Source organism: Parasteatoda tepidariorum, chromosome 3 (genome assembly GCF_982258835.1).
Source record: "Parasteatoda tepidariorum strain Cologne lab strain chromosome 3, Ptep-v5.0, whole genome shotgun sequence".
Classification (NCBI taxonomy): Eukaryota; Metazoa; Arthropoda; class Arachnida; order Araneae; family Theridiidae; genus Parasteatoda; species Parasteatoda tepidariorum.
This window is the reverse complement of record NC_141757.1, coordinates 85,996,406-86,024,244: the sequence shown is the minus strand read 5'-3', so window position 1 is coordinate 86,024,244 and position 27,839 is coordinate 85,996,406. Positions and strand designations below refer to the sequence as shown.

Sequence of the window (27,839 nt, the reverse complement as noted above, 5' to 3'; positions counted from 1 at the left end):
TTGATTAAACAAATAGTACATATGTAGTTATTGCTTAGCTAGTCTTTATTTGATGTATGTGCTAAATTAAGAAGAAAACTTCAAACTTTTTACAATATCACATATTAAAAAAAATCATTTTAGTGCTAATGTGTATAACATTAGCACTAAAACTAATAATACACCTAATGTGTATAATGTGTAAAGAATATTTTTCTTTTACACACCTTTTAATAGTTATTAGTTTGGAAGTTTTTTTTTTTTTTAACGTGCTTTTTTATTTTCTTGAACGGTAAAATGACATTTAAGCAAGTTCAAAACTAGAAAAAAAATGCAAAACGCGGGGATCTTTAAATATTTATTTTGCTACAAATAAAAATCTAACTTAATGAAATAGTTGAAATTATTTGAAGGTAATGAACCAATTACTAATTGAACAGAACGGGAAAGAAATATGCAAAAATTATTAATTATTTTCATTTAGTTCACACTGTATATAAACTATGTTTTTATTTGCCAGGAATATTAAATATTTTCTATATTTCCCCGGAGATTCTCAAATAAATTAAAGTACATTACACAAAGAAAGAATTTAATCCAGAAAATTCTCTATTTGAAGTCATTTTGAAGTGTAAATACTTCATAACAGCATTCTTGTTCCTACATTTATTAACTATAATAAATTACAGTGAGAGAAAATTGTGTTTTGGCTTAGCTGTATTCTGCGATTAAGTATCAAAGTAAAATATTTTGTTTTTTCAGTAATTGTGTGTTTAGTAGATGTGATATCCTTTTCAGATTTAGCATGAAAATAAAATGAAATTTATAAGTTTGAGTTGATTTTGATTCCATAAGAAATATATTTAAAAAATTGACTCTTTCGGTGAGTTTCAAGAAAAAAATTCCATTTTCTTACCATTGGTTGGCTCAAACAATACCAGTTATACTGGGTAAACAATTTGCTGGTTAAAACTTTCTAAAGCCATACTTTAATAAGCATGCTAACGATTGAATTGATTTTCAATTTTAAAATAACGGTAATGATCAATCCCGTAATTATGTATTAATTGCCACCTGCCTACATTTCTATGTATTAACTGTAGACCTATCTACTTTTTAACAGGTTCTAACGGATTATGACAATACCTAAATTTGTACGGCAAAATATGAAATTATTAATATTTCAGACTCGTTGCATCATATTTATAGGCAATACTGGTGATGATATATCTTTCCTTTAATAGTATAACTTTAAAATATTTGTATAAAAAGAAATTTCTCGTAAGTTTTAGTGATAACGCCTACCGATAGGTGCCACATGCAGACAGTTATAGGATTATTTAGTAGTTGCATTTCAAAGCTTTTAACATACATATTCTTCTTCACTCTGAATTGGAGGATAAGGCTTCTATTCTAGCTCTCCATCTCACTCTATTTGTGTCAATATATTTTGCATTTCTTCATGTCTTTCCAACTGTTATCAATGCACTTACATTCGTCCTGCGCCAAGTATTTTTTTAGGTTTTTCTCTTCTTCTATTGCCCTGAGAGTTCCAATCAAAAACATGTTTTTCCTTAAATTTTTCTGGTTTACGCAGAACATGACCATTCTATTAACGCTTTTTTAGTATTTCTGCGTTGCAAATTTTATGGAGCCACTCGATGCGTTTCGAAGCTATTAATCTACTGATTATAAAAAATTTAAGCATAATTCGAAATTCACTTGATAAGTTACTTTACTTCATTCAATATCTCTAAAACAGGCAGTGGTATGTAAAAGCCAGCAATTATACAATAACTGCAGTTCATTGCATTTGCCATAACTTATAATTGGAAACTCTTAGTCTTTCATCATTAAAAGGGAATCTTGATCTAGTAAATTAGAAGTAAACGCCATCTTTTTGAAAACTCGTCTCCTGGAAAAGCTTGTCACTATGACTTGAGTATTATTATCAGTTTATATTTTATAACATAACCAAGACGGAATCGGAGCTAAAGCTTAAAAATTTCTCATATGTCTCGTTTTATGTGCATTTCAGCTCTTGTGCTAAAGGAGAAATATATATATATTTTTTTTCCTTGCAAGAAATAAAACTTGAAGCGCGTATTCTGCTGGAGCTGTCCTGTAGACGTCCGATATACTTTATTAAAAAAGAGCGTGGCAAGAAAGAGGAAGAAGCGATAGATGTGGGGGCTGTGCAGAGGTGGCCGGGCGGAAATATGTTGGGAGTTTTTTGAAGAAAAAGTCATTTCGGATTTATATTTTTTCCCTCTCACACTGACAGGCCAAGGAAAAGAAGAAGAAGAGGAAAAAATGTTAAGTCTAAGGAATAGCGTTTCCGATGTACCGTAAGATACGAGCCATGACAGTGCTGGGCTCTGACCGTCCGAACATGAGTAATACCGTGTGACATGCCTGATTGAACCTAGTGCGCTGCTTGGCATTTGCCTTGGGGAGAAAAAAGAAGCTATTTTCTTTTTCGGATAGACGTGGACCTTAAGAGAAATGGCAACTTATTTACTTTTTTTTTTTAGGTTCTTGGGACCTCTCACGATTGAAGTCCCTTTCCCATTTCTTATAGCCACTGTCACCGTAGTGTCTCCAGGCCACTTGTTACATCTAGTGTTCTTTTCGACCGGGTAACGGTTCTTTCTTTCTAAAAGAAATTCTTCGCTGGGAAAACTTTCTTTGACAGTATAAATATATATATATTTTTAAATAAAACGTATTTGAACTGCTATTTATTGAAATATGAAAGGTTTGTGTTTCAAAATAAATTGCTTCGCGTTCAATGTCAGTACATAAAAAATTAGCGTATTAAAATATATTTTGCGGATATTTTGTTTTAGAAATTTCGAAACGTATTTGCAGATTACGAAGTTATAATTCTTATTCAAAAACGCTTGTATAAATTTATTTAGGGAAGCAGCCTGTCGTAATCTAATACATTCCTCCACTCAAGATTTAAGACATAAGTATATACAAGAGTATAAAATCGACTTAAGCTCTATCTGTAAATGAACATAGCATCCAAAATTGATGTTATGGAAAAGATTTATTCAGCATAGCGAGATGTAATGATACTTTTAATGTGTTTTACGGTTTGCTTTAATGAACGAACCTCATTTATACCTTATATTTTCTCTATTGGACGAAATCTTTATACAACGTATATGTTTTGTAATTATGTCGCTGCCATTAAAAACCGAATTTAAAAGTTATTACTACATTTTATTTATATAGAGCCCTTCAAATATTACATGAGCCCTTAAAGGGAGGAATTTGGCTTAAAATTTGCTTATTTTTCTGACAAGCATATGTTGAACATTGAAATCGCCTTATTTTCGTTTTTTTTTTTTTAATGCAAAAAAGAATTGCAATTGGATAAAATTCTTCCTGGAGTTTCAGGGGTCAAGAGTTTTGACCAAAATAGGATAATACAAAAGATTCCTAAAAGTATTCTACTCAAAATTTTATAAAATGAATGAAAGCTTGAATTTTGTTACGTGCCAAGTTACATCTTTCATTTGAAAATATTTCTAAAATTAGATTGCTACTATAAAGTCAAAGTTAAAACGAAAAACACGGTGCTATTGCAACTTTCTTACGTTTGGCGTGGAGGTTTTTTTTATTTGCTTATTTTTGCTGACGAGGGGTTCCAAAATTGCCAAAAATATGCTTAGGTAATATTTGAACCTCTTATATTGATTTTATTTTTCCAAAAAAGGAAAAGGGTGTTATGAAAAAAAAAGTTTGGAAAACTAAAAAGCATGGCTTATGCGTGCATGGCACGCATAACTAATATTTTGAAATGAGTTTATTAAATTTAACATTATAAAGTTAGTTTATAAATCTAACCAACAGGGCTCTCATTATTTAGATTTCTAGTATTTAAACAAATCTATATTTTAGTTTTTAAAAAAAACACTAATTATTCCCAGTATCTTCAAGTTCTTGTCGTCGTCGTGAACTTATGTTTTATAAATATTCAGATTATATTTAATGAAATTAAAGCTTTCATTAATCATATGTCGAATAATAGTAACTGTAAGCAGTAAAATATATTTTCTTTTGAAAGTATCTGATTTTAAAACTTTCTTTTATAAACATTTCCAACTTCTTATGCCCGTTGTGAACTTTTGTTTTGAAAAAATTCAGAATGCATTTAACAAAATTAAGGTTTTTTTTTTTTTTAATTATACTTCGAATAACAGTAACTGCCTACAGTTTTCTTTTAAAAGTATCTTTTATTTCTTATGGCAGTCGTAAACTTCTCTTTTGAAAAATCTCAGACTGTAAATGAAATTTTTATTAGTTATATGTTGAACAATAAGTAACTGTTAACAGTATATTTTCTTTTAGAAAACCTTAAAATAATATAACCTTTTGTTTTGATTTAAAAAAATAATTTTGAACCAAAATTTTTAATTGTAAAAAAGGGATGAAATATAGGATCTCGTTATTTCTACATATGCTTAAGAGTTCATAATAATAAACATCTATCTTCTAAAAGTGTGGCATGAGTAAAGGAAAACCAGTTAGATATAAATTTCTCTTCTGTCGCAAGAATGCGGAACGAGAAACATCGCCGGATGGACACATTTAGATTAATGAGGATCGTGCATTTAGACAGCTTGTTTGCCTTAATGCTTTTCCAAGTGAATTAACACGGCTGAGTCTGTATTCACAGCATGTAGCAACGCTGCCTCAAATGTAAAGTGCATCGACATCGGTATCATTTCTAATTGGCTCCCTTTCGGTAACTTCAATGTCACATGAAAGGCCTCCCTAATAAGAGGTGTCCCAAAGACTCGTTTCCAGGACGTAGCATATAAATGCTGCAGCCAACCATAGGAGCTGAAAACCCTTCTCTTACATATATTGCGCGACCATTATAATTGTCCTACCTTCATCAACTTAATTTTTATATTTAATGGTTAATAATAGAAATAACTTGAGAATAAGATAAGAAAAGACGAAGTCAGTCTGAATATTTTCTGTGATCTACTTCACGGTACTTAGTGAAATATGTTTAATGATAGTTAATATAAAATTTGACAATGCAATAAGACAATAGTTGAATATGAAAAGTTTTATGCATTAATTTTTTTTTTTTCTATAGCACTTAATACATCTTGATGTACTGTTTACAAATGCGCGAGCAGCAGATGCGTAGCTAGGGTTTACAGCAACCGGGGACTAATTTTGCGCCCGTTACAAAATGGTGTAGGAATTAAAAGGGTGCTTTTCGTTTTAAGTTCTAGATAAAGGGAAAACTATTACACTTGATTTTTAAAAAGGAAAAAAAAATGTAACTTGACACACTGTTGTTTAAATAACTTCATAGATTTTCATTATTTTAAAAAAATTTTTTTCAGCATTTGAAACTTCATGGCTTACTATAGGTTTGTTGGAGCTAACTTTTTCTGTACTAAAGAGAATCGGCGACAAAAAGCTTCTCCCATAGAATGGCGTCTTCGTATCCTTATGTACCTCTAGCACGTGCAGTTGACAACCATTTTTTAATAAAATTGATTAACAAGAAGCGTAATTCCCCATGGTAATTTCTTGACCTTATAGTCAAAGAATGACTGTATATTCTTAAATAAGGCTTGAGTTTGCATTTATTCCACTGTTAACTTTTTACAGTGCATAAACTTATGACTCCATATGGAATACAGGGGTTTTAATTTATTTATTTTTTTTATGTTTTAGGCCTCCATATCCATCAGTGAAGTAAAATCAAAATGCTATTAAAACTTAATGAAATGTATAATGTTAGGCTTAAAAAAACTGCGGATTGAGCCCCAGTTTTTCCCAATCACAGCTGAGCGCCCTTAGTGAATAATATTTTAAGCAATATTTGGGTCACTGCTTAAAAAATGTTACTGCCTGTCCAAATTTTATCGAAATTTAAAAAACAAAACTATGGAAAGAAATTGGAAAATCTGAAAATGAATTTTTTTTTTTTTCACCACAGCTTGCATATAGTTTTCGTTTTTAAACTTTTATAATAAACATCTTGTTCGTAATATATACAAATTTTTTTATATTAAGAAGGTAACAATTGAATACTTGTCAGATTAATTTATTTCGTAATCGGAGGATCTTACATAGCAATTTAAATTACGAAATAATTTATTTGAAACAAAGTAAAATTTCATAAGTCTACTGGCAAAGAAATTATTCTGCTGCTATTATTAATATTTATATAAACATTTCGCTAAAAAATTATTCTGTTTTTATAAAATGCATGACCAAAAACTGTTTTTAGAAATAAATGCAATTGCGTTGACACGCCTAAATGAAAAAGGAATTTTCTCTTTGAAAATAAAATTGTCGAAACAGTAATTGAATTGACAGGTGTGCTATTGTTCTGGAATGAGACACACCCCGTTTTTGCATTTTTCAACTTGTTTCAGGTATAAATATTTAAAATTGTCCTATGATACACATTGCTCGTGAGTTAAACCAAACATTTCAGATCTTTTTGAAAACCTTAAAACTATTTTTCTTGTGGAGAGAGAGATATTCGCTATCCTATCTCTTGTATCATAATTCAAAACTTCAGTGCGTCATGACGCATCATATGAAGCCCCAATTTATCTGACATGTCATTCTGAAAGCGAAAATTTCATCCCATTTAAAATATTCTGCGAAATATTATCCTTCTGGCCATGGCGGGTAAAATTTTAAAATCAATATGAGTGAACGAAGCTAACAAGTGACGATTAATCCCGAGTTTCACTAGAAGGCTGGCTTTTGTGACATCTCTGAAAATCTACTTTATAACTCCGGCCTTGGACAGTCGGAACGCAATCCATTTTTCATTTCAGCCTTAAACAGCACCTGCATTTTATTTATTTATTTTTCCGACCTGCTGGGTTCTTTTTACGAAATAGAATTTTTATTAAGACTGCTGCTAGCTATGATTATTTTTTATTTTTTTCAAAAAAAATGTATTTATATACCAATGCTTTCATAATTTATCTCTTTTAGTAAGCGAAAAGCTGTTTTTTCGTATGATTTATTGCCCTGGTTTTCATCAGCGTTTACTGGTTTTATACTGAATTCTTCTTCTCGTGTACGAATTTTTTTGTATTAGAAACAACTTAAATTTGAAAATAAAAAAAAAAGAAAGAAAATCGTGATTCGTTAGTTATTATAATTTTTTTTTTCCGTTTGAAGCAAACAAAAGTATAAATATTAGGTTTGAGCTATTTTTTTTTTTTTTTTTTAACTTTGATATAAATTTTATCTGATACAATTATTTTAATTAGTTTAAAAAAATTATTTCGAGTTCCCAACTTATTAATTTTAGTCCAAAGCACTTCAAAAATATTAAATCAGACTTAGTAAACTTAAATTAGAGAAACTTTTAATTCTATTTCTGTTTAATAACGAATCCCTTGTGTATATTATTATTTAAATATAGATGAAATCCAAAATAAATTGATATTGGGAGAGAGGGAAAAGAAAGAAATTCGTAGTTTAATGATTGAAAACAAATATAATTATGATAAGATCCAGATTTTCCCTTTTACTTTAAACATTCGCTGTACTTAGTTTAAGTGTAGCTAAAAATAAAAACTGATCATTTTTATCCTTCTATTTCAGTGGGGGATGGTCAGTAAATAATGCATGTTATAAAATAAAAAAATTCTAATATTAAAGATTTGTTTTGAAATTGTAGTTTTTCTGTTATTTTACATATGAATGAAATTATAATTTTAGAAGCATTTACTATCTATACTATTTTAGAAATACTGGGATATTCAAACCAGTTTTAAACGCCAAGTTAATAAATGCCAAGTTGTTCGTATGATACTGAAAAGAAGGAAAACTAATATATTAAGAATATTAATAATAGTGGTAAAATTATAATCTTGTGCAGATAGAAAAATGAATTTAACAATGGAATAAAAAAATAGAAAATAATTTTAAAAAATTTTTGACTAGGAAAAAAAAAAACAATTAATACTTGAAACTAAGTTTCAAGGAAGTGGGCTTAGCACTTAGTACAGCAGTCTTGAAAAAGTTTGACTTCCGTCTACGCTACGTGAAACTTACTTCCTTTAAAAAAATAATCATGTTTAACAACTTTTCTTCCTTTCCATTCCGCGCTTAATAAATGGTTAGATAAATTACACTTAATTTTTGTTGCTGATTCTATAATTTATATTTTCAATAAGCATTTTTATGCATTTTAATTAAAAATGTATAAAAGATATTATTAATTTAGTTTGAATTTAATATAATTTTATGATTGACGAATTTTAAATACGCAATAAAAAAATCAGCTGGTTTCTGTATCTGAATCAATAATAATAAACAATTTACTTTTAATTTTTCTATATAAAAATAGGTGTTTTCTTTCATTGAAAAAAATTGCTCTCTGAATGTTTTTTTTTTCTGCAATGCCATATGCCATGCTAATAATTTTTTATGACATCGATTTTATTATTAATGTCTTTTTATTTAAATCTTAAAATGTTTTATTTGATTTTATAGTTATCAATAACTCGCATAAACTATAATTACTAGCATGTAATTCTTATAAATTAAAATACGCAAGTTTCTGGACAATACACTGTTACACTTGGCACTATGGACATTAGTTAGTAGTGGCAGTAAAAAAAAAAAAAATTTAAAAAATTGGTTAGTAGTGGCACTTACAAAAAAAAATTAAACTTATTGTTCAAATAAATAACTAATGATTCCGTAACAATCACTACTACCAGGGTCAAAAAATTGGAAGGTCATATCTTTAAAACATGATATAATAGAATACATAATTTGGCATTATTCTCGCCAATTCTTCAAAAAAACGCCCATTCCTTCAATTCTTTACTTTTCCATTCAGAATTAACGTCAATGGTTGATCGAAAAAAATAAAATCCATGCACAAAAAATACAAAATGGGGTTTTCTCGTGCAAAAAATTAATATTCACTTTCATTTTACACCTTTTAACGATGAAATGAAAACTATTGTTTAAAAAATACATAACTTCCTTGCCAGTGTAAAACTTAAACTCTCCCATTTTCACTTTTGTATATAATTTCAGAGTGGCTACATAAGGGGGACAGTTAGGTAATTTTATCAACCTGGAATAATTGGGAAAAAGCTCTTACAATTTTTTCCATTTAGAAAAAAATAATACCAAGTTCTATAAAAAATATTCTAGTAATAATATAAGTATATATTTACCATAAATTTTTTAACATCATTATTTATTATATTTTTAAATTTATATAAAAATGTTATTAAAATTTTCGAACTCATTTTAAAGCAAACAGATAAATGCTATGAGAGAGAAGGGCCGGCAGTGTATTTAAAAAATGTTGCACTATCAAAAATATTTCATCATAAAAATATCTATGATAATCGACTACATAACATAAGTTATAAATCAAGGATTTTTTTTTAATTATTATTATTTGTGGCTACTCTTAATTCACATTTATTCCAAATTGCTAATCCAAATTTTAAAAAAACATCAAAACTAATTAAAAGCATAACAGAAATGTTAATTTTTTAGAAGAAAAAAAAACATACGGACTTACCTGAGTTGAGAATTCCAACATCGCTCGAACCACACCGGAAACCAAGTAATCCGTTAGTATTCGGTTTATCCACGAAAGGCACTGACAATGATCTCCAGTCACGTGCGTTAATTTTTTTTCTAACACTCACGAAACAGTACTTCGGAAACAAACACAATCGAACATTTCTTTCTCTCAGTTGTCCCCACTGCCAACTCAAAAGGAAATTAGCTTTTTAATGCTTACTTTTATGCTGCTTTTTTTTATATAGATGTTATGGCCATATACTTCGGTTGAAACAGCTGCTTATATGCATGGATTTCAGCCAAATTGCATTTATTGCTCAAGAATATTTGAATTGACGTCAATTCAAAAAGCCAATCAGATGGTGCGCAAACATCCGTAAGACTTAATACCTAAACAGAGAATTATTCTATATAATGGGCGTCTTTTTTCGCTTAAAAAAATGTCTAAGTTTAAAGAAAAATCTCACCAAGTGCATCGAAACTGGTATTTTTGCACTAATTTATCTAAATAAGCTGCAAATTAAATATTTCCAGATTTGTTCTAGAACTTCCGTTTCCGCATCAAATTGCTTCAAACTTATTCCAATTCATCTTGGTTGTATTCCTTCATAAGCATTTTTTCGGAAAAAATCTGTCTCTTAAAAAATCTCATTAGTTTTCTAAAAATAATATATTTCCGTTGCAAATTTATAAATTTTTACATTTAGTTTTAATTTTTATAATTCTTAAATTATTTATTTTATATTTAAAGAAAAGCTATTTATATCTAACTAAGATTCCACGTTAAGTTTGTTAACTTATTACTCCAAACGATTCTAAAAGTATATAACTGTCGCTTCAAAAACCAATGAAAATCGTTGCTTCAGTTCACTAAAACACTTAATGCCCAATCACGTCAACGTAAAAGTTGAAAGCTTTTCCGAAATTTTAACTTTCTCTCCAGAAATTCCAACTTTCGCTCCTACAATCGTCTTCTCTAACAGGTTGCAATTTCGCTCTTGATCTGCGGAATATCCAGTTAATCCATCCTACTTTTCCAAGAGATAAGTCCTTTTAAATTTAATATATCTTGATAATGTTATAATCTCCTTATCTGATAACAAATCCACTCGATTTCTTGGATATCGCGATTTCTCTTCGATAATTTAATGTTAAATTTTTAATTCATTTAAAAAAACCTATTGCTTGAAATTAGTTGGAGATTTTAAATCGTTATTTACTACCATTGAACGAAAACCGTTCTGGTTTAAATCCATGAGACAAAAATAGTTGCTATGATAAGATGAATCCTCTTATCTCGCGGATTGCAACTACAAGGATCGAAGTCCAAGTAGAATCTGTCAACAACTTGAGGGAGAAAACGTCCAAAATTTCTGCGGTGGCCAGATAGAGATGGCGCTAGTGTCGGAGTGCTCAGGAATAATAACAGTGTATTCTCTTCGGCGTGTGACAGTGAAATGCGAAACCAGGGATAAAGAAAAAATATTTTTATACTTTTCTCTGGTGTTTGTTATGCGCGCGTGTAAGCGCCGTGAAAAATGAAGAGAAACCTTTATTTTTCCCCTCTTTCACTTTGTGCATTTTTTCTAGTTGATTTATAGTTCGCATTTCGTGTGTCCGTGAGCCGCATAAATACATCGATGATCTATTTTTATGTAGGTTTTTATTTTTACCTTTTTTTCCCCTTTCCTGACAGACTCTGAAGTATGTGATGAGCTATAACTTCAAATGAAAAATAACATTTTTTATGAGTGCGCCGGAGTTGGGTGCCTGGAAAATAAAAATGAAAATCCGTTTTCATGAAAGTATTCTTAAAAATGAGACGGGGTAAACTTGCGTAACTTTTTTTTTTATCACTATTACGACGTTCATTTTTAATACCGCTTTATTTTCGCCCCTTTTCCGTTTTACGTAATTCAAATTTTTATTTACGTTAACATACTTTGTTTATATTTTTTTTTTTTTTAAATTTAAACACCTTTTAGTTTGTGACTTTGTTTCTAAAAGAATTGCTCATTTTTTAAAAACAGTAAAATATAGTTGTTTCGATGTATTTCTGGGGTATTAGTCTAATAAACGTTCAGGAAATTCATTTTAAATGTTCGTTTAGATCTCAAATAACTTGTATACGACTACAAAGTACATAAAAACAACTTAATACATAAAAGATATAGACAGTGATGTAGAAATTTTGCTGAGAAATAAGAAATGTGATAAAGGAAAAAATTATAGGTCTAAATATTATATTGATTTTTTTTATTCACTTTCATCAAAATTAACGCAAAAGAAAAGGCTATTTTTAAAAAAATAACTTTATTTATTCTGTATTTTTTTAATTTAGAAACAATTAGAATCTTTTCATGTAAGAGCTCGATTAAAATTAGGGATCAGAGTTGAAGAAAAGTGCTTAACTCCTCATTAGTTATAAAAAGTCAAAAGAAAAAAAATATTTGAACTTGCGAAAATTGTTTTGAAAAGTATTAAATATTACGGATTATTATAAAAATTTTATCACAAAATTAATTTATTAAATTAATTACAAAATTTGCTGTGTTATAAATAAAAAGCCATATTAAATAAAATGCCTTTAATTTTAATTGTGCATGGGAAAAAATAGAATTTTATAATTTGGAACTTAGTAATGATATTATTTATTAGAATTCGATGAAAGTTTTAATGGAACATAAATCAAGGTCAGACTATCAGAAAAAGGAAATATATCAATAACCGACTCCTTAGCTCGGATTTAAAACAATTAGACGAAACTCGCTACGGTAAAATTGGCCGATTTCAAAAAGAGCGGTAACGTTTTTTTTAATGAGCTCGGTTTTAGTTTGCTTCTTTCCTCCAAAAAATCATTAGACAATCTTTTTTAAAGCTATGTTTTATACTGCTTTAATGATCTTTACTCAATTTCAAGGAATAAGATCTCTCTGTTTATTTGTTGAGACAAAAGCAAGCTGTGTTTATTGTGCAGCATAAAGCTTCCATTTAATAATTCCAATCACTGGAGAATAGGCTGTTCTTTGCGCATTTTATTTGATACACCATCATACCACGAAGCACTGTTCCATATCTCATTCCATCCATTAATTGACAGAGTGGTTTCGTCATCCTTTACTGCTAGGTTTTAAAATTCGGAAATAAGGAGGCTGTTATTGTACCAGGTTGTCTCATTCCATTAATGGACACTTTGGGGTGTTCGGGGGGGGGATGGGGGAGAGATTGCGAATAATTACGGGCCTCGAGAATTTGTTTCTGAAAGCGGAAAGGCATCTCGAATTTCCCACCTCCTGAGATTAATGATGTTTTCCCTCATCGCCAAGAGATGTAAAGTGCTGTCAGGGTTATTTTCCCTAAACGCCAGGAAGGAAAGGGCTGAGAGTTGTTATTTAATTATATGAGGTGTGTATTTAGCTTTCAAAAGTTCTGCCGCAGCAGGACAAGTGCGCTATGATTTTTGCGCACCACTGGAGGTGGTGTTGCAAAAGTTGTGCGTCGTTTTACATTTCTGGCGCTTTTCTTGGCTGCGATCATGGGTAATTTATTCTGACCCAAAGGGATTTTTTTTTCTTTTATAAATATTGAAAATGTTATAGAACGACCTAATACGTGAGTTGAGTAATTAACTTGATAAATGGTGCTGAGATGTAGATTATGTGAATATTTTGTTAATCTATCGTTTTATAATGTATACGTTTTGCATTTTTAAATTAAAAACGCTGTACTAGTTTTATGGCTTTGAAAAGTAATTTTAGCGGTGTTGAGTTATTTTTCTTTTATTTTATTGAAATCTCTCCTTAACTGCATGTTGACGAACAATATTTTAATGTTTATTTATTTTTGGTACTTAAAACCCATCCATTTCAGTGATCGTTATTAACCTTTTAAGATGACTATAAATCAAGTTCCTTCTTAAAAAAAATGAACAAAATATTGTACTGGCTGGAAATATGTTTATTATATTATGGAGTTAGAAGATGTATTCTAGTACCCGCTTTCTTCAAAGAAATTGTGGGGCTGTTTATTAACTAATGCTGCAAATTACGCATTTTACACTAATATATCAAGCTTTAGACAATACAATGTGTTATTCTCGTTGTAAATTTCAAATAAAACATTCCGATTATTTACTTACGTAAGTGTTTTTATCTCAAGAATAGGACATCCTTTAATTCCTTCCTAATAGAGAAGGTAACTTTAAACACAAAGCGAAAAAAGTCGCATGTATGCTCACTCTATTTTTTTAATCTAATGTAAAAAATATTATTTTTCGGAAAATATGGTAATTATAATATTTAAACTTTAAAAAAAAAGTTTAATAAATTAAAAATAATATAATTTTGATCGAATGTAGAAACGAGAAACGTATGATACATCACTTGCTAGTAGGCGCAATTAGGACATTTTTCGATTTACTTCTGACAGAAATAAAATGTTCCATTCAATCCACTTAATAAAGTGTAGTAACTAAATTTTTTACTTATTCATTATTTTCTTCATTTTTTTTTCTTCTGTTTCTTACTATGTAAAAAAATATAATTATGGTGTCGCAGTTTACCATTGTTCTCAATGCATTTTTATTGGCTGGAAAATCACGTGGTAGGGTCCAGTTTTCCAACATTGGTTTTCATATTGGTTTGGTTGTCATCAGCATAGAATTGATGTAAGTCATAAAGTTATCGTTTTCTTATAAATATTTTGTTTCCCTAATTGGGTATAATATAGCCTACGTCACAGGTTGTGTTGTTCCTACTAAATTTAACCCATGAACGGCATTTTCTGCGAGCCTAACTTCAAGCCACAAATAAACAAACGAAGTGTTCGATCGTTTAAATAGCTGCTCGCCAGATTTTATTGCATTATAAAGAAAAGTTATTGAAACTAAATACAACTAAATAAACTACAACAACTAAAACAAATAACAACAACTACTAATAACAATAACTAAATAAACAACAACTAAATTCCATTCGTTTAGCATTGCGTCATATGTTGTTCCTACTAAATCGAAGTAGTTGTGTTTTTTTCATATTATACCCAATTTAAAGGTTAAAATTACCTGTACTGTTATTATTACGTTTTCGATTTTATTTGGTTTCTAGATTAAGAGTTTATGAAGACTGTTTATATCAGTGTCTGATCTTATTAATCATTTTACAATTATTTTTTGGTTCAAATTACATTTTAATTTACTATTATGAATTACGGTTAGAGATTCGTTAAATGATTTAGAACTTAACTTTCAGCTTTTCATGCACAGAGTGATAAATGCAAAAATTGTATTTCGAATACATCCGTCCGTTTGTTATAACAATATACTTGTTTTTTGTTTTGTTTTTTCAAAAAATGATTACTTAGAAAAATAATTTATGTTCACTTAATGGTATCATAAGGGAAATATTTAGACGTGGAGGCCCAAGTATTCTTTTTGAAACATATATTTTTAGTTGAATAATTTCAAATGTTTTATGCCAAAAAAACAGCAATTATTGCTAAGTAATCATCGGGGTTGGTGACAGGGGATTTAGCCCCCTACTGTTTATATAAATAAAGAAAATTGCTTGTGAGTGTTTGCCCAACTCGTAAGCTAAGTACGATGCTACTTTTGATAATAAATTTATCTAAGAAATTGCTAAAAATTGTCTTTCAGCAGTCAAAATGAGATTGTAGCGTGTATCTTAAAGTTTAGACCTCCAGTTGCTACTGGAGCACTCTGGCTAGTCTGATTAGGAAATAGTCAACTTTTTTGACTAAGGATTAAGTTCCTTTAGCAATGGGTTATACTTGTCAGGAGACAAGGTTAGTTCAAGAAACGATTAAAACTTGGTAATATCGTTAGACACGGGCCTTTTAATTCAGATTTTCTTGTTAGTTGGATTGCTATGGAAATTTTGATTGGCGATAAATTTTGTTTGTAGTTGTCAAGAAATGAGAATTGCTTTGTCATCTAGCACACAGCTCCAGCTGAAGTTTAAGCATAGTAGTTTGTTGGAAAATCGTTTAAGTTTAAATTAGCTATTATAAATTTTGCTTGTAGAGATCAGGAAACGATTGAAACTTACATTATCATTAGGAACTAAGCTCCAGTTGTCAGAAAGTATCGAAATTTCAAATGCAGGATTCCGCCTTCACAGAATAAAAGCTAGTTAATCGTTAATAAAAACGAATTTTTTTTTTAAATTTTGGATCCTCTTTTATCGGCAAAAATGTGCAAATCACAGACCACTTAAATAACCCGCGATATACCCCTCTTGTTTTTCGCTTTAACTTTTATTGCAGTAATCTAATTTTAGGATTAAATTGAAATAAGACATGCGACTTCTGCACGAAATAAAATTTAGGTTTTCATTCATTCTATAAAATTTTTATTAGAATATTCTTAAGGAATATTTTGTGTTTGAACACTTTGATGTAACAATTTTCTAACTCTCTTTCCCAAAATTGAAAATGAGGCGTTTTTAATGTCTTGCGTAGACATCGCTAATACATCTCCTCACCCTTATCAGCAAAAATAAGCAAATAACAGACCCTTCTCCCCGTTATGTGCTTATGTAATATTTAAACAGCCCCTTAGACAAGTGCATTCTGTATTAATCAAAAGTTTTTAATTGTCATTAAATTAAAAATTAAAACTATTTTTTAAAAAAAGTACTCCTAAATAAATATTTTCTTTGCGCTTAATGTTTTAGAATAATAAATACGAATTTCTGTTTTTCTACTCTATCGTTTCCTTAGTAACAAGTTAAAAATTAGTATTCAAATAAGAAGACACAGTGATGGGAATATATTTTTCCATTTCCTACCTTGTTATTTGTTTAATCTTGTTTCTGGCCTTTATCACGCTCGACTATTTTTTAAGTTACTTTGTAAAGCTCGAAATAAAAGTGGCTACTTTTCTAGCTGTTAGAAGTAAAATAGCACACACTTCAGTCATTACAACGTGATCTGTATTTCAAACCACGCTCGTAAAAATCTGAAAGGCGGTGAATTAAGCTTGTAATAACAGAAACACCGTTAAATTGAAAAATTGAATTTCTATAAAATTTTAAACGCGTAGTCTGAATTACACTAATGGTGTTCAAAAGTTAAGCATAATTTTCCACGTTTACGAATTGTGCACAACGATTGGACTTGTGTTTAGAAATGTATATTTTAAATAAAAGCGAGTATCTAGCTGTTGCGAAAGCCGTTACTTAAAAGTTCGAAAAATAATAATTTAAAAAAAACTGAAGTTAATGGGTCATAAAATTGGAGGCATATTTTAATTATTAAAATATTTTCCGGTTTGAATTTTATTAATGTTTGTTTTTGTTTTGCTTTTCAAGCAATAGCATCGCAATGAATTGCGTGATTATGAGAACGAGAATTACTGCGAAATAAAATTTTCATCTGTTTCTCCTCTATTTCTAAAGTTTAGAAAAAGCGAGTTTTGACAAACCTAGAGTAATAATGTACTGTAAAGAAATTTTTGAAACATATGAAAAGGAAAATAAACTATGAGAGGATATCTTTGGATTACGCAATGGAGAAGTTCTCTTCCAATAATTTGTTTATATTTTTAAATTTTTTATTCAGTAGTTGAAACTTCATGGCTTATTCTAGGTGTGCCTTAACTCACTTTTTCTGTATTTTCAATTAGTATTGGTGGTGAAAGAGAATTTGCTACAAAAAGTTTCCCCCATGGTATAGCGCCTTCTTAAAAATTGTCCTCTTTGTTCACCAATTATAAAATCGTATTAAAAAACATTTGACAATTGAGTGCCAGTGTCGTAACTAGAGCGAGAGGGGGAAGGACATCTGACCCCTGGGGGCCAGTCTCTGAGAGGCACCAAATTAAGAATAATTTTTTAATAAAATGCCTTTTTCTTCTAAGTATCTCCAAGTTTCATTTGCTAATTGTGGGGCCTTATAATTTCTTCCAACTCTTATTCGTTATACTTAAAAATTGAACTGAATGCCTATTAGTATTGTAATTTGTTTTGCTTGTAGGTTTTTATTATCATTTTTTTTTTTTAACTACATTAGCATAGCACATAGCTTCCAATTCTACTGGTTTACAAGTAGACTACTGATTTTGCCAGTTGCTCCTGGTCTACTGGTTTAATAAAAATTCTCCTGGTTTTTGTTCATTTTAAAAAACTACATAAAATTGATTGAAGCCAATAAATTCTTTATATTTAAATTCAGTATTCCTATGTGTGTTATTTCATTCAATACTTTGACAGGAGTGTAAATAATTTTTTTTTCTTCCCAATTTTAATCCAGCGTGTGAAATAAAAACATATTGTGTGCAAATAAAGGTGATATTTTGAGCAAAAAGCAGAGAGAACAAATCAAAATTTTCAATAAGATCTGAAATATAATAATATTCTTACTGTTACGACTGAAATTGAACACTGGTATAAAGTCATCTGATGTTTTATTTTCTGATTCTCTATTAGGATGCTTTGCAATTAGGTTTAAATTTATCTAATTTTTTTTTATTTGTTATTTAATTAGTTATGAATGTAAAACTTTATCATTGTTCTTTTTTTTTCTCTTATTATTTTTAGAGCTTTATGGGTGGTCCTAGGTATCCTGGTGGACCTAGAGGACCGGGAGTAAGAATGCCCCAACAAGTAGAATTCAATGTAAGTACCTATCACGTTCTTTTACTATCTTTATTAACAACATATGTAGATAATGTTTAGAACAAGAGACGTACTCTGCCTATTTCAAATTAGTGAATAAGTCTTGCATATTTACAAATTTGTTTATTAATTAATTAATTAATTTACTTTATTATTTAAATGTTGCGAAAATAAAATTTAAGCTTTAAAAGTGGCACTACTTTCTCAAATTTACAAATTATAAGGATGAGAAAAGTAAATATAACACATCTAAAATAACATGAAAAAATCAAAGAATTAACTTTGTTGTACCAATATTAAGTGGCAATGATAATACTATTAGTTTTAAGTATAATTTTGTGTTCAAACAAAAAATTTCAAGGGAAAATAAAATACTGATATAGTATCCGAAATACTTCATACTATAAATCTACTACACTCTTTAAAGTGCTAATTTTAGATAAAGTAATATAATAATTCGAATATTTTGCAATTTAAATTTGATGAGAACGTCAATTTCACTAAGATTATACAATCAATACACTTAATGAAATTATTTTTTTCGTTTCATTCTCGAAATGAGAATCATCATTGGTTTAATAGTCAAAAATATAAATAAAGAAGTTATTTATTTTTAGCTTTAAAAATTTAATTTGATGTTCTTTAAAAAATAAAATAAAAATGGCGAAATATATATTCTGGCGTAATTTTTTTTTAAAAGTAATTACTGATCATTTTTTAAGGCAAAATGAAACTACATAGCATCCAAATGAGTCCAATCGTGGTGCGGCGGAGTACGTCGTATATTAGGGAGGGAGAAAAAATACTTTAAAAATGTGAGCAAATTACAGTTAACTCAATTTAGTGGGAAATAAAGTGATCTATAAAGCCTTGGTATTAAGGGTTTTAGAACGGTGTAAGCTATAAGTATGCGGTAAAGAAATGTTGGGGTGGGAGGTTTGTCCTTTTAATAAAAATACGAATGACAGTAGCAATAACTGCTTCTGAAAGGGGAAAATTAGGCTGCAGCATTTCTGAACAGAGTGGCAACTACAAGGACCCTTTTTGACTTCTGGTGCGTGGGAAAAAAATAATAATAAAAAAGAGAAAGAATATGTCATTGATAAAATATATATGTATTTTGCTTTTTTTAAAAAAAATATGTATGTAAGTAAATAAAAAAGAGAATTTATGTAAGATCGATATTTCGGAAAATGGGAAACTATTCTCACCCGAGAAAATAAAGTGATATTTTATTTAAAAGATATTAAATGAGAAATCCTTTTAGTGTTTTTATTTATATTTTTCATTTACTTGTATTTATATATATTTTTAGTGCAATTAAATATTTTAACTTCAAGATTTTCAAAATCTTTGTTTAGGAAAGTTAATCTGATCTACACTAGTACTCGCAAAAAACACTCTACGGTGTTAAAAAGAAAAAGTTTTCCTCGGAGAATATTGCGTTATCAAGTGTCGAGAGAAAATATGGTATTGGAAAAAAAATAAAGATTTTTATTAAACTTTTCTCAGTTGCCTTATAACGTAAGGAAATATAATAAAAATTTCCCCCTAACACCAGAAAGTGTTCCCCTGTCAGTAGCTATTATGTATCAATTATTGTCGAACTTTTACTCCTTTATATATATAGTATTCATATACTTAAATTAATGCTTTTTATTTTGATCAGTGATTAAAAGCTAATACAACTCAAAAATAAATCTGCGTCGATTTAGAATGAGAAACAACAGGCCAAATAAACACATTTTTCGAGAAATTAAATGAATCTAAGAAAGGTCACATTGGTTTCGTCTTTTTATTAATGTCCCATTTTAAGTTATAAAGCGAAAACTAATGGTTAAAAAATTATTTAAATCCAAATCATTCTTTTAAGTTGAATAATTAGATATATGAATAACATCAATTATGCAAGGGAAGCTTTTCATTATTGTAATTTATGCTATAAAAACCATTAACTAAGGCTATTTTCTACATCATGACACGATGCAGACTTCAGCATGCATTAAACATCTGTTAATCTTCGCGCATCCCAACCCTTTTTTTTTTTTTTAAACCAGTTATGGTTTCTCGTTTTCTTTATTATAATCATAATTTATGTTGGGCAGCTGCAAAAAATCTTAATATAAAGTTTGAGCATTAAAGCTAAGGAAGAGGGATTTCACCCTTTCTCTGCCTTTAACTTTTTACAAACTTGTTTAAATCTAAACCATCTGTATAAGTTTTAATTTGTAAGACCAGTAAAATAAGAATCTGCAGTTTCGTGTCAGTACTATTTATTATTCGTTTAATTTATGTTTATTTCAATTTATAAACAAAGACAAGACAAGCCCGCGTGACAATGGGGCATACAGAGTATTATTATTTTAGTTACTTTTCTGAAAGTAGTATTAAACTTTTTTTTTTTCGCTTTTTAGTTTTTCTTTCTTTATTTGAATGGAACAGTTGACGAATTATATTAGAATTTAAATATAATGTGATCTTTTTTTCAACCTTTAAAAATCTAAACCGTCTGTAAAAGTTTTAATTTGAAAATCCACCAAGTAAGCATCTGCCGTTTTTTGTCACTGCTATTTACTGTTTTTTTCCAACTAGGTTTACTTAATAGTTAACGAAGGCAAAGCTATCGTAAGGATGTTGCCAACGAGGCAATATTATTTTTATCCCTCAAAATATAAAACTTTTTTAAATAAAATATAACTTTTATTTGCTTGGAACATTTAACAAATTATATTCCTTATTGGAACTTAATGTGAATATTTCGCTTCCAAACTCACACATTCTCAGTAACCAACTTTTTCTGCGCTATAAAAACCCCAAGATAGCGTAAATTTCAGTGATGTGACTTGAATTCAATCTTACGGAACCACTAACCCTCGTTAACAGGTGCATATTGATCCCGGGCAGTTTTAAATGGGGCTCAAAATTAGCCCTAAGATTTCTAATTTATAAACATCCTATGTTTAATTCAGCCGACAAAAAGTTCAGATTGTTGCCTGTAAAATAAGCAGACTTTTTCGGCAGTAATAACTAATTATTAATTAATAAAAATAATTAGTATTGTCAACTGGGGTTTGTAAATAGGCAAATTACCAAACAGATATAATAAGGTTTAGTAGTGATTAAAAACATTAGAGAAAGTCATTTTCTATGCACTCAGAGAAATGCCGATCTCTGTAGTGTACAGCACAGCAGGATAAGAATTCAATGAAAACAAATTCGATAACTTTGAAATACATGGGGGGGGGGAATTATTTTTTCTTTCGTATATGTTTTCTTTTTCTGTTCTTCAGGCACCAGGAAGTGTTCCTGGACAACCTATGATGCCTAGTGGTATGGATCCCTCCAGGCAAGGTAGAGTAATTTTTTTATTAATTTTCAGCTTATTAAATTATCTCTTAGATTTCTTTAAAAAAGAAACTAACCATTAATTATTTCGATTTATGAACTTTGAATGACAAAATGTAAGCATTTTAAATAAAAATTTCAGTTTATAAATTCATAGAAATTGAAATGAGAAGTTGAAAAAATATGGAGTGAAAACACAAATTTTTGTTTGGACCGAAGAAGCAAAAATGTTTAAAGAAAAATTTATTTTGTAAAATTTTGGTATGGAAGGGTTAAAAAAATAGTCGCCAAAACAGCAGTAAACACGTTATTCCAAACATTTGTCACCAAGCTACCCTTTGCTATAACCATCTCAAATCCCGTATTCTAATCAGTGGTCTTCTCAGTTCCAGGAAAAAGATATTACGCTAGTATCTCCACGATGCTGCTAGCCATTTTAATTTTCGCTTTCTTACAGATAGTAATATTCGGGCTTCCGCTTCGGCACGTTTCTCTATCTCCGTTGGGGGTAGAATCCATAAAGAGGAAAGATTCATCTACTTGATGGCATTGCCACTGCTGCTGCAGTGACCCAATGTGAAGCTGTTTTCATGAAAAGATAGAGAGAAAACTCCCCTTAGTCGGAAACTATCAAATGGCGAAATGCTTTCCGTAACGGGTTATTACACCCCGAACGTAGAAATGAAACCATTATCTCAAATGTCTTCCAAGAGGTTTCGGTTTTGCTGTTTAGTCCCCTCCCTTTCCACCCACTCTTATGCGCACTTCGGCATACAAGTTTTTACTTGTGGAGATTGCCTGAGTGAGTTTATAGCGTGTGTGGATCTAGTTTCGTTTTCACCATCATCAAAGAAAAAACATTGGATTTTAATTATTGTTTCAGTAATTGATCAAATTTTTTTCGCGCTATGATTTCGATGCAAGAAGTTTCGTTTAACTTTTTTTTTTACTTTTTTAGTTTGTTATAGTTACTAAGTGTATTAGTATAAAAAAAATAAGTGAGGAACTGTTGCGGGCAATATAACAATGATAAGCCACATTTTTCCTACGCTAACTTTCATAGATCAAACTGCTCGTTAAAATATATATCCAGACAAGTACGTTCACGTTTACGGAAGTCCAACTGAATAAAAATAGGATGCACAATAACATCTTGTTGCCTACATGAGAAATGTGTTTTTCTACATCAAAGTAACCATTTGAATAATTGTTTTTCTAGGTTATGACTGCGCAGATTTATATGATTATCTCAAATGACATTCTATAGAACAACTTCTTTCAATTAACGCACTGCGCGTTCGACGAGGTTAAAAAAATTTTTTAAAGAGGAACGTAAAAAAAAAAAAATTAAAATAAAGAACTAGCTATCCCCCCCTCCAACAGGAATTTTTTTGGGATGCAGTAAAAACATCGCAAATAATGTAAAATATATCGATTAAAAAATACTTCTTGTTTATTGTTCTATTCAAAGTGAAGACGAATTGATCAAATCAGATTTTTAAATAATATTACTGATGTTCCTATTGCGATCTTGAATTGTAAATAAATTAAAACAAGCTACTGTATAGTAGCTTTTTTATTTATTTTTCGATCTGATCGCGTGTGGTATTTACTATTTTTTACTAGCATTTAGTTTACATGTTTAAATACTTTGATATTTATCTTATCATGTACCCTTTTGTTTGCTAATATTACTTTTTTTTGACAATCCCCCTATATTGTATAACACCAAGATTGCTGTAAATGTAATATTTTAAATTATTTTAATTTGTTGATTTTTTTTAAATATAGTTTTCATGAAACAACTGATAAATTCTTTAATCACTGACAGGAACTTTGATTAGGAGTTAAAATATATTGCTTAGAAGGAAAAAAAAATTCAATAACAATGAGTAAATTCTAAACTTGAGTAAAAATTAAATAAAAGAATTTTATATACCTGAAGCAAATTAATAATTCTCTGTAAAGTATTTGCAATACATTTTACATCCCCTGTGAAAAGAAAAGGGGAATTTTCCCTGCTAACCTGTTCAGCCATATTTAAGCATTTCATGGTAGTACAACTTATTGCCCCTTATTTGTATAAGTAGAGAGGGGGAAACTTAAAAAAAAGATTTAAAAAAAAAAGAAGAAGAAATCAAATCACAGTAGAGAAATGACGTGCACCATAAATTTTTCCATTATCTTTTTTTTTTTTTTTTTTTTCGTTTATTTATTTTTGAGTAATTTGTTAATTACTTTGTCAAACTTTCAATTTTAATATTATTACTTGTTTATTTCTTAACAAACTGGCAATGAATGTATAGAATAAAGTATAACTCTGACTGGATCTAAGGATCACATCTCTTCTAAGATTTTTTTTTAAATTTATTTATTGATAGTATAACTTACAAACAAACAAAAATCAGAATATATACTGTTTTTTTTTTTTTTTTTTTTCCTTCCCCTTTTGCCTTGCTTATTTGTATTGTTGTTTTGTTTACATTTAATGTTTCTTCTAACTTTTAATACCTATCTAAAATAACAAGGAATCTTACTGATGCTTTCACTAACTTATAAGCTAATTTTGTGTTTACTAACTTCTAGAACTAATATATATATATATACATAGCTGCCAATTCTACTGGATTTTATTAGTTTCCCCTGGTCTTCTGGTTTCATAAAAGATCTCCTGGTTTTTGAAAATATTTAAACAAAAATCCTAATTGAAATAAAAATTTTACACAATTCATTGCTTGCTTGAATATTTAAATAAATATTACTAATACACAATGAAGCAAGCCTTAATTATAGTAAGCAGTTAAAAGCTTTTCTTTCTTCCTTTTTTCTTCTTCTGAAATTTTCAGATTACTTCAATTCAGAACTCCCTTTTTAAATTACTTAAAACTCAATCAGGAATAAATTACTTGCCCATTAATCTTCAAAATTATGGGTTAACATAATGATAAAAAAGCATTAATACAAGTTTATTTAATGTCAATCAAAAATGAAAATATTACAGATCATTTATAGTTATTATTAAAATAAAGCTTTTCGATTTTGTTGAAAATGAAGATCCCTAAAATTCCCTATTTGTAAAATATTTAGTATATTATGCAACAGTTATGAAATTTATTATTTCTTTAAGTCTAATAAATTTTTTCTTATCCATGTTAGCAGCTATGTATATATATGTTTAAAAAAAAAACCATTATTAATCTTCCATTTATAACTTATTTATTCTAATTTTCTTGTCAATAACTATCATTGAATTTTCAAATAATTCACTTGTACTAACTAATGAACACCTTTCCTTTTTGTCTAGTGCATGCTTGTTGCTGTATCTAACATAACATTTACATGTTTTAATTTTAGGTGAAAGTGGGGAGTTCGTATCATGGCAAGGTAAGGATAATGTGATGTTGTAATTTTTAAAGCTGCACTAATAGTCATGGTCAAAATGAGATTAAAATTCTTTTCCTTGCCAAGCAATTTAATTTAAAATCACAAAAATCAATTTAATGTTTAAAATAAATTAATGTTTTTGTTGATGTTTATATCTCTAAAACTGAAAATTGAGAATTCGAAAAGGTGGAGTGAAATTTTTCCTGCTGTTACTGCAGTCTTCTATGAATTGTAATTGGCTGTAATGTTTTTTTTTTTTTTTTTTTTTTTTTTAAGTCAAATTATAATATTTTTTTTTCTTAAAATTTCCTCATTTGGGTATTTTTAATTTGAGCTAATTATTAATGATAAAAATATTTATTGTGGATTGATAATTAATTTGTGTTGTTGATTTATAAATCCATTATTAATTAGATAATTTTGAACATTTTTTGCTGAATTTTCTCCAAATTGTGACTGCATAATTGTTGAACAATTGCTTGAAAATTACATTCATTGCCAATTTTATAACAAGCTTTATTTACTGTTTGCTGCAATAACTCAAATTGGTGAGATCCAAAAGTGACAATTAATTAAAAAATTATTTTTAAGGTGTTTCTTACAACATAAATTTTAAATGCTTTTTCTGAGATGCATAATTTAAAGTAATTTAATTAACAAATAGCCAGAACAACTGAAGCATAATTTTCAGGATTGCTTGAAATTGATTATTACTTCAATTAAATATGCATAGTTTCTTCTCGACTGAAACTAATATGGAAAATATATGCTGTGCTGCAATTAAAATTACAGTGGTGCTTCTTTGTGGAGGGGGGGGGATTAAACTGCCCTTTTGTCACTTGAGTTTTCATGTTCATGTGTTTCGATCCTAAAGATCGAATCAAAAACTTTTTTCTATTTATTGTTAAAGTTTAAAAGAGATTGAAGATTTCTATATTTGAAGGAGAAAAAATCCTTTTTTAAGTTAAAAGTTACTTTTACTTATGCAAAAACTAAATTTTTTTTGCATTTTTTTTACTAAAAATTTTTCTAGTTGAAGTTCTGTTAAAAATATTAAGTACATAGAAACAAAATGTCATCTGCTCCAATTATTTCTAAGCTAAATTATTGTCGGAAATTTAAAACATTTTATTTCATTTTATTTTACAAAAGCGAATTTTTAATGTATATATATTTTAAAATTACTAAATAATGCTCTTAATTAATGTATGCATTAAAAAGCATTTACCACACAAAAAAACATGGATTTACTTTGGTGTCAGGATAAAAACAAGTGAATCCAACTGTTGTGCATTTTAACAAATATTTTTTATAACATCACAAGAAATATTTTTGAAATATTTATCTTCATTTTTTTTATTAAACAAATATGTAATACAAAAATAATATTGTAATTTTCAAAAATCTGTTTAAGTAATACATGCCACTTAAATATTTATTTTACTTAACTTAGGCATTTATTAAACTAGTTCAGTGGAATTATGACTAGCATTTTTCTAAATCATTCATTATCTTAACCTTCTTTATTTAAATCATTTGATAAAATTTTCTAGAAAACAATATACAAATAATAAATCTTTTTTTATTCAGGTCCATCTGGAATGAATCCTATGAACCCACGTATGAATCCTCCTAGGGGTCAACCAATGGGCCCTATGAATCCTGGTGTAAGTATTGTTTGTTATTTTGTCCTTCAAGAGAAAAAGTATCAATATCAGGATGTATTGATGTGATCTTGACACTTTTAATGCAGCCAAATTTACTGCTTCATACACTAAATATTTTGAGCCAGATCTGTCATTATGAAGATCTGGGGTTCGATATCCAGTGACAGACCTGCCAACTCTCCTGCTTTTAGCAGGAGTCTCCTGCTTTTGCCTCAAATCTTCGCCCTCAGGCCTTCAGGGTTTTTTCTCCTGCTTTTTTCTATTTAGTGCACGATAGAGGAGAAAAAAAAACAATTTGCAATTTCCTTCCCAACTTGTGCTTCAGAACATTCTGGGCATTTATTTAGAAAATTTTTCCCCGATAGCAACATCGCTAAAAATTATGGTGTGCACGAACCAAAACAACAACAACAACCAATGAATTGGCAAAATCGGAGAGGAAATATATTTTGGATACCATTAGGCAAAATGTTTTTTCACTTTCTATAGATGGCAGTTTTTTTTTTTTTTTTTAAATAATGCTAAATCAGCAACATCTGCAGTTTTAAAACAGTAGCAGTTTAAAAAAAAAGAAAAAAGAGATGCATTTATAAAGTATTGTATTCATTATTGAAATATTTTATTAATTTTGAACCTCTTCCTAAATTTTAAAAAATCAAAACATGTGCTTTAATATAATTCTATAGAACCTTATATTTTATAGTAAGAACACATATCTTTATTAGTCAGTGTCAGAATCTTATTGTGGTCTATTTTATGTAATGTAAATACAGTGGAACCTGTGAAAGTGACCACCTGGGTAAAGTAAAGGCCTGAGTAAGGTGACCATTTTCTACAAGTTTTATTTCAAGGGTCCTTTTTAAAGAGCCTTCGTAAAGTGACCACCTCTATATAGTGACCATTTGACTTGGTCCCGAGGGTGGTCAATTTAGACAGGTTCCACTGTAATATATTTTGAAATAAATTTCTTGTAGGAAATGTGAAGCAGGTTTAATTTTCAATATTGCGCAATGTCGTGATACAGAGTCTCCTGCTTTTTTATTTTCTAAGGTTGGCAGGTCTGCAGTGATGATTTGATGTCTACCCATATGCAGATCAATGGACATCAGCTTGTCTGGAAATCAAAGCAGTCAATGTAAAATGTTGACCATTCATACTGCCATGCTATTGGTGTCGAAATTGTGGACTTGTAAACTCCAAAAAACCCAGTTGGCTTACAACTGGCTGTTGCAAGATCGTTTAATTTCAATTATTTAATTGT

The 27,839-nt window shown here is 29.2% G+C and overlaps 1 protein-coding gene across 8 annotated transcripts in view; it reads left to right on the top strand.

Annotated features, from left to right (window-relative positions):
* LOC107453463 (single-stranded DNA-binding protein 3) overlaps positions 1 to 27,839 on the top strand; it is an 81,213-nt gene that overhangs the window by 40,638 nt on the left and 12,736 nt on the right. For 4 of the 8 annotated variants that reach the window (XM_071182757.2, XM_016070306.4, XM_016070304.4 and 1 more), the window contains 4 exons: positions 18,105 to 18,182; positions 21,473 to 21,533; positions 24,882 to 24,911; positions 26,502 to 26,578. In XM_071182757.2, coding sequence (XP_071038858.1) covers positions 18,105 to 18,182; positions 21,473 to 21,533; positions 24,882 to 24,911; positions 26,502 to 26,578 — 246 coding nt within the window. The remainder of the gene's footprint in view (positions 1 to 18,104; positions 18,183 to 21,472; positions 21,534 to 24,881; positions 24,912 to 26,501; positions 26,579 to 27,839) is intronic. The other 4 variants (XM_071182758.2, XM_016070307.4, XM_071182754.2 and 1 more) reach the window with 1 other exon arrangement.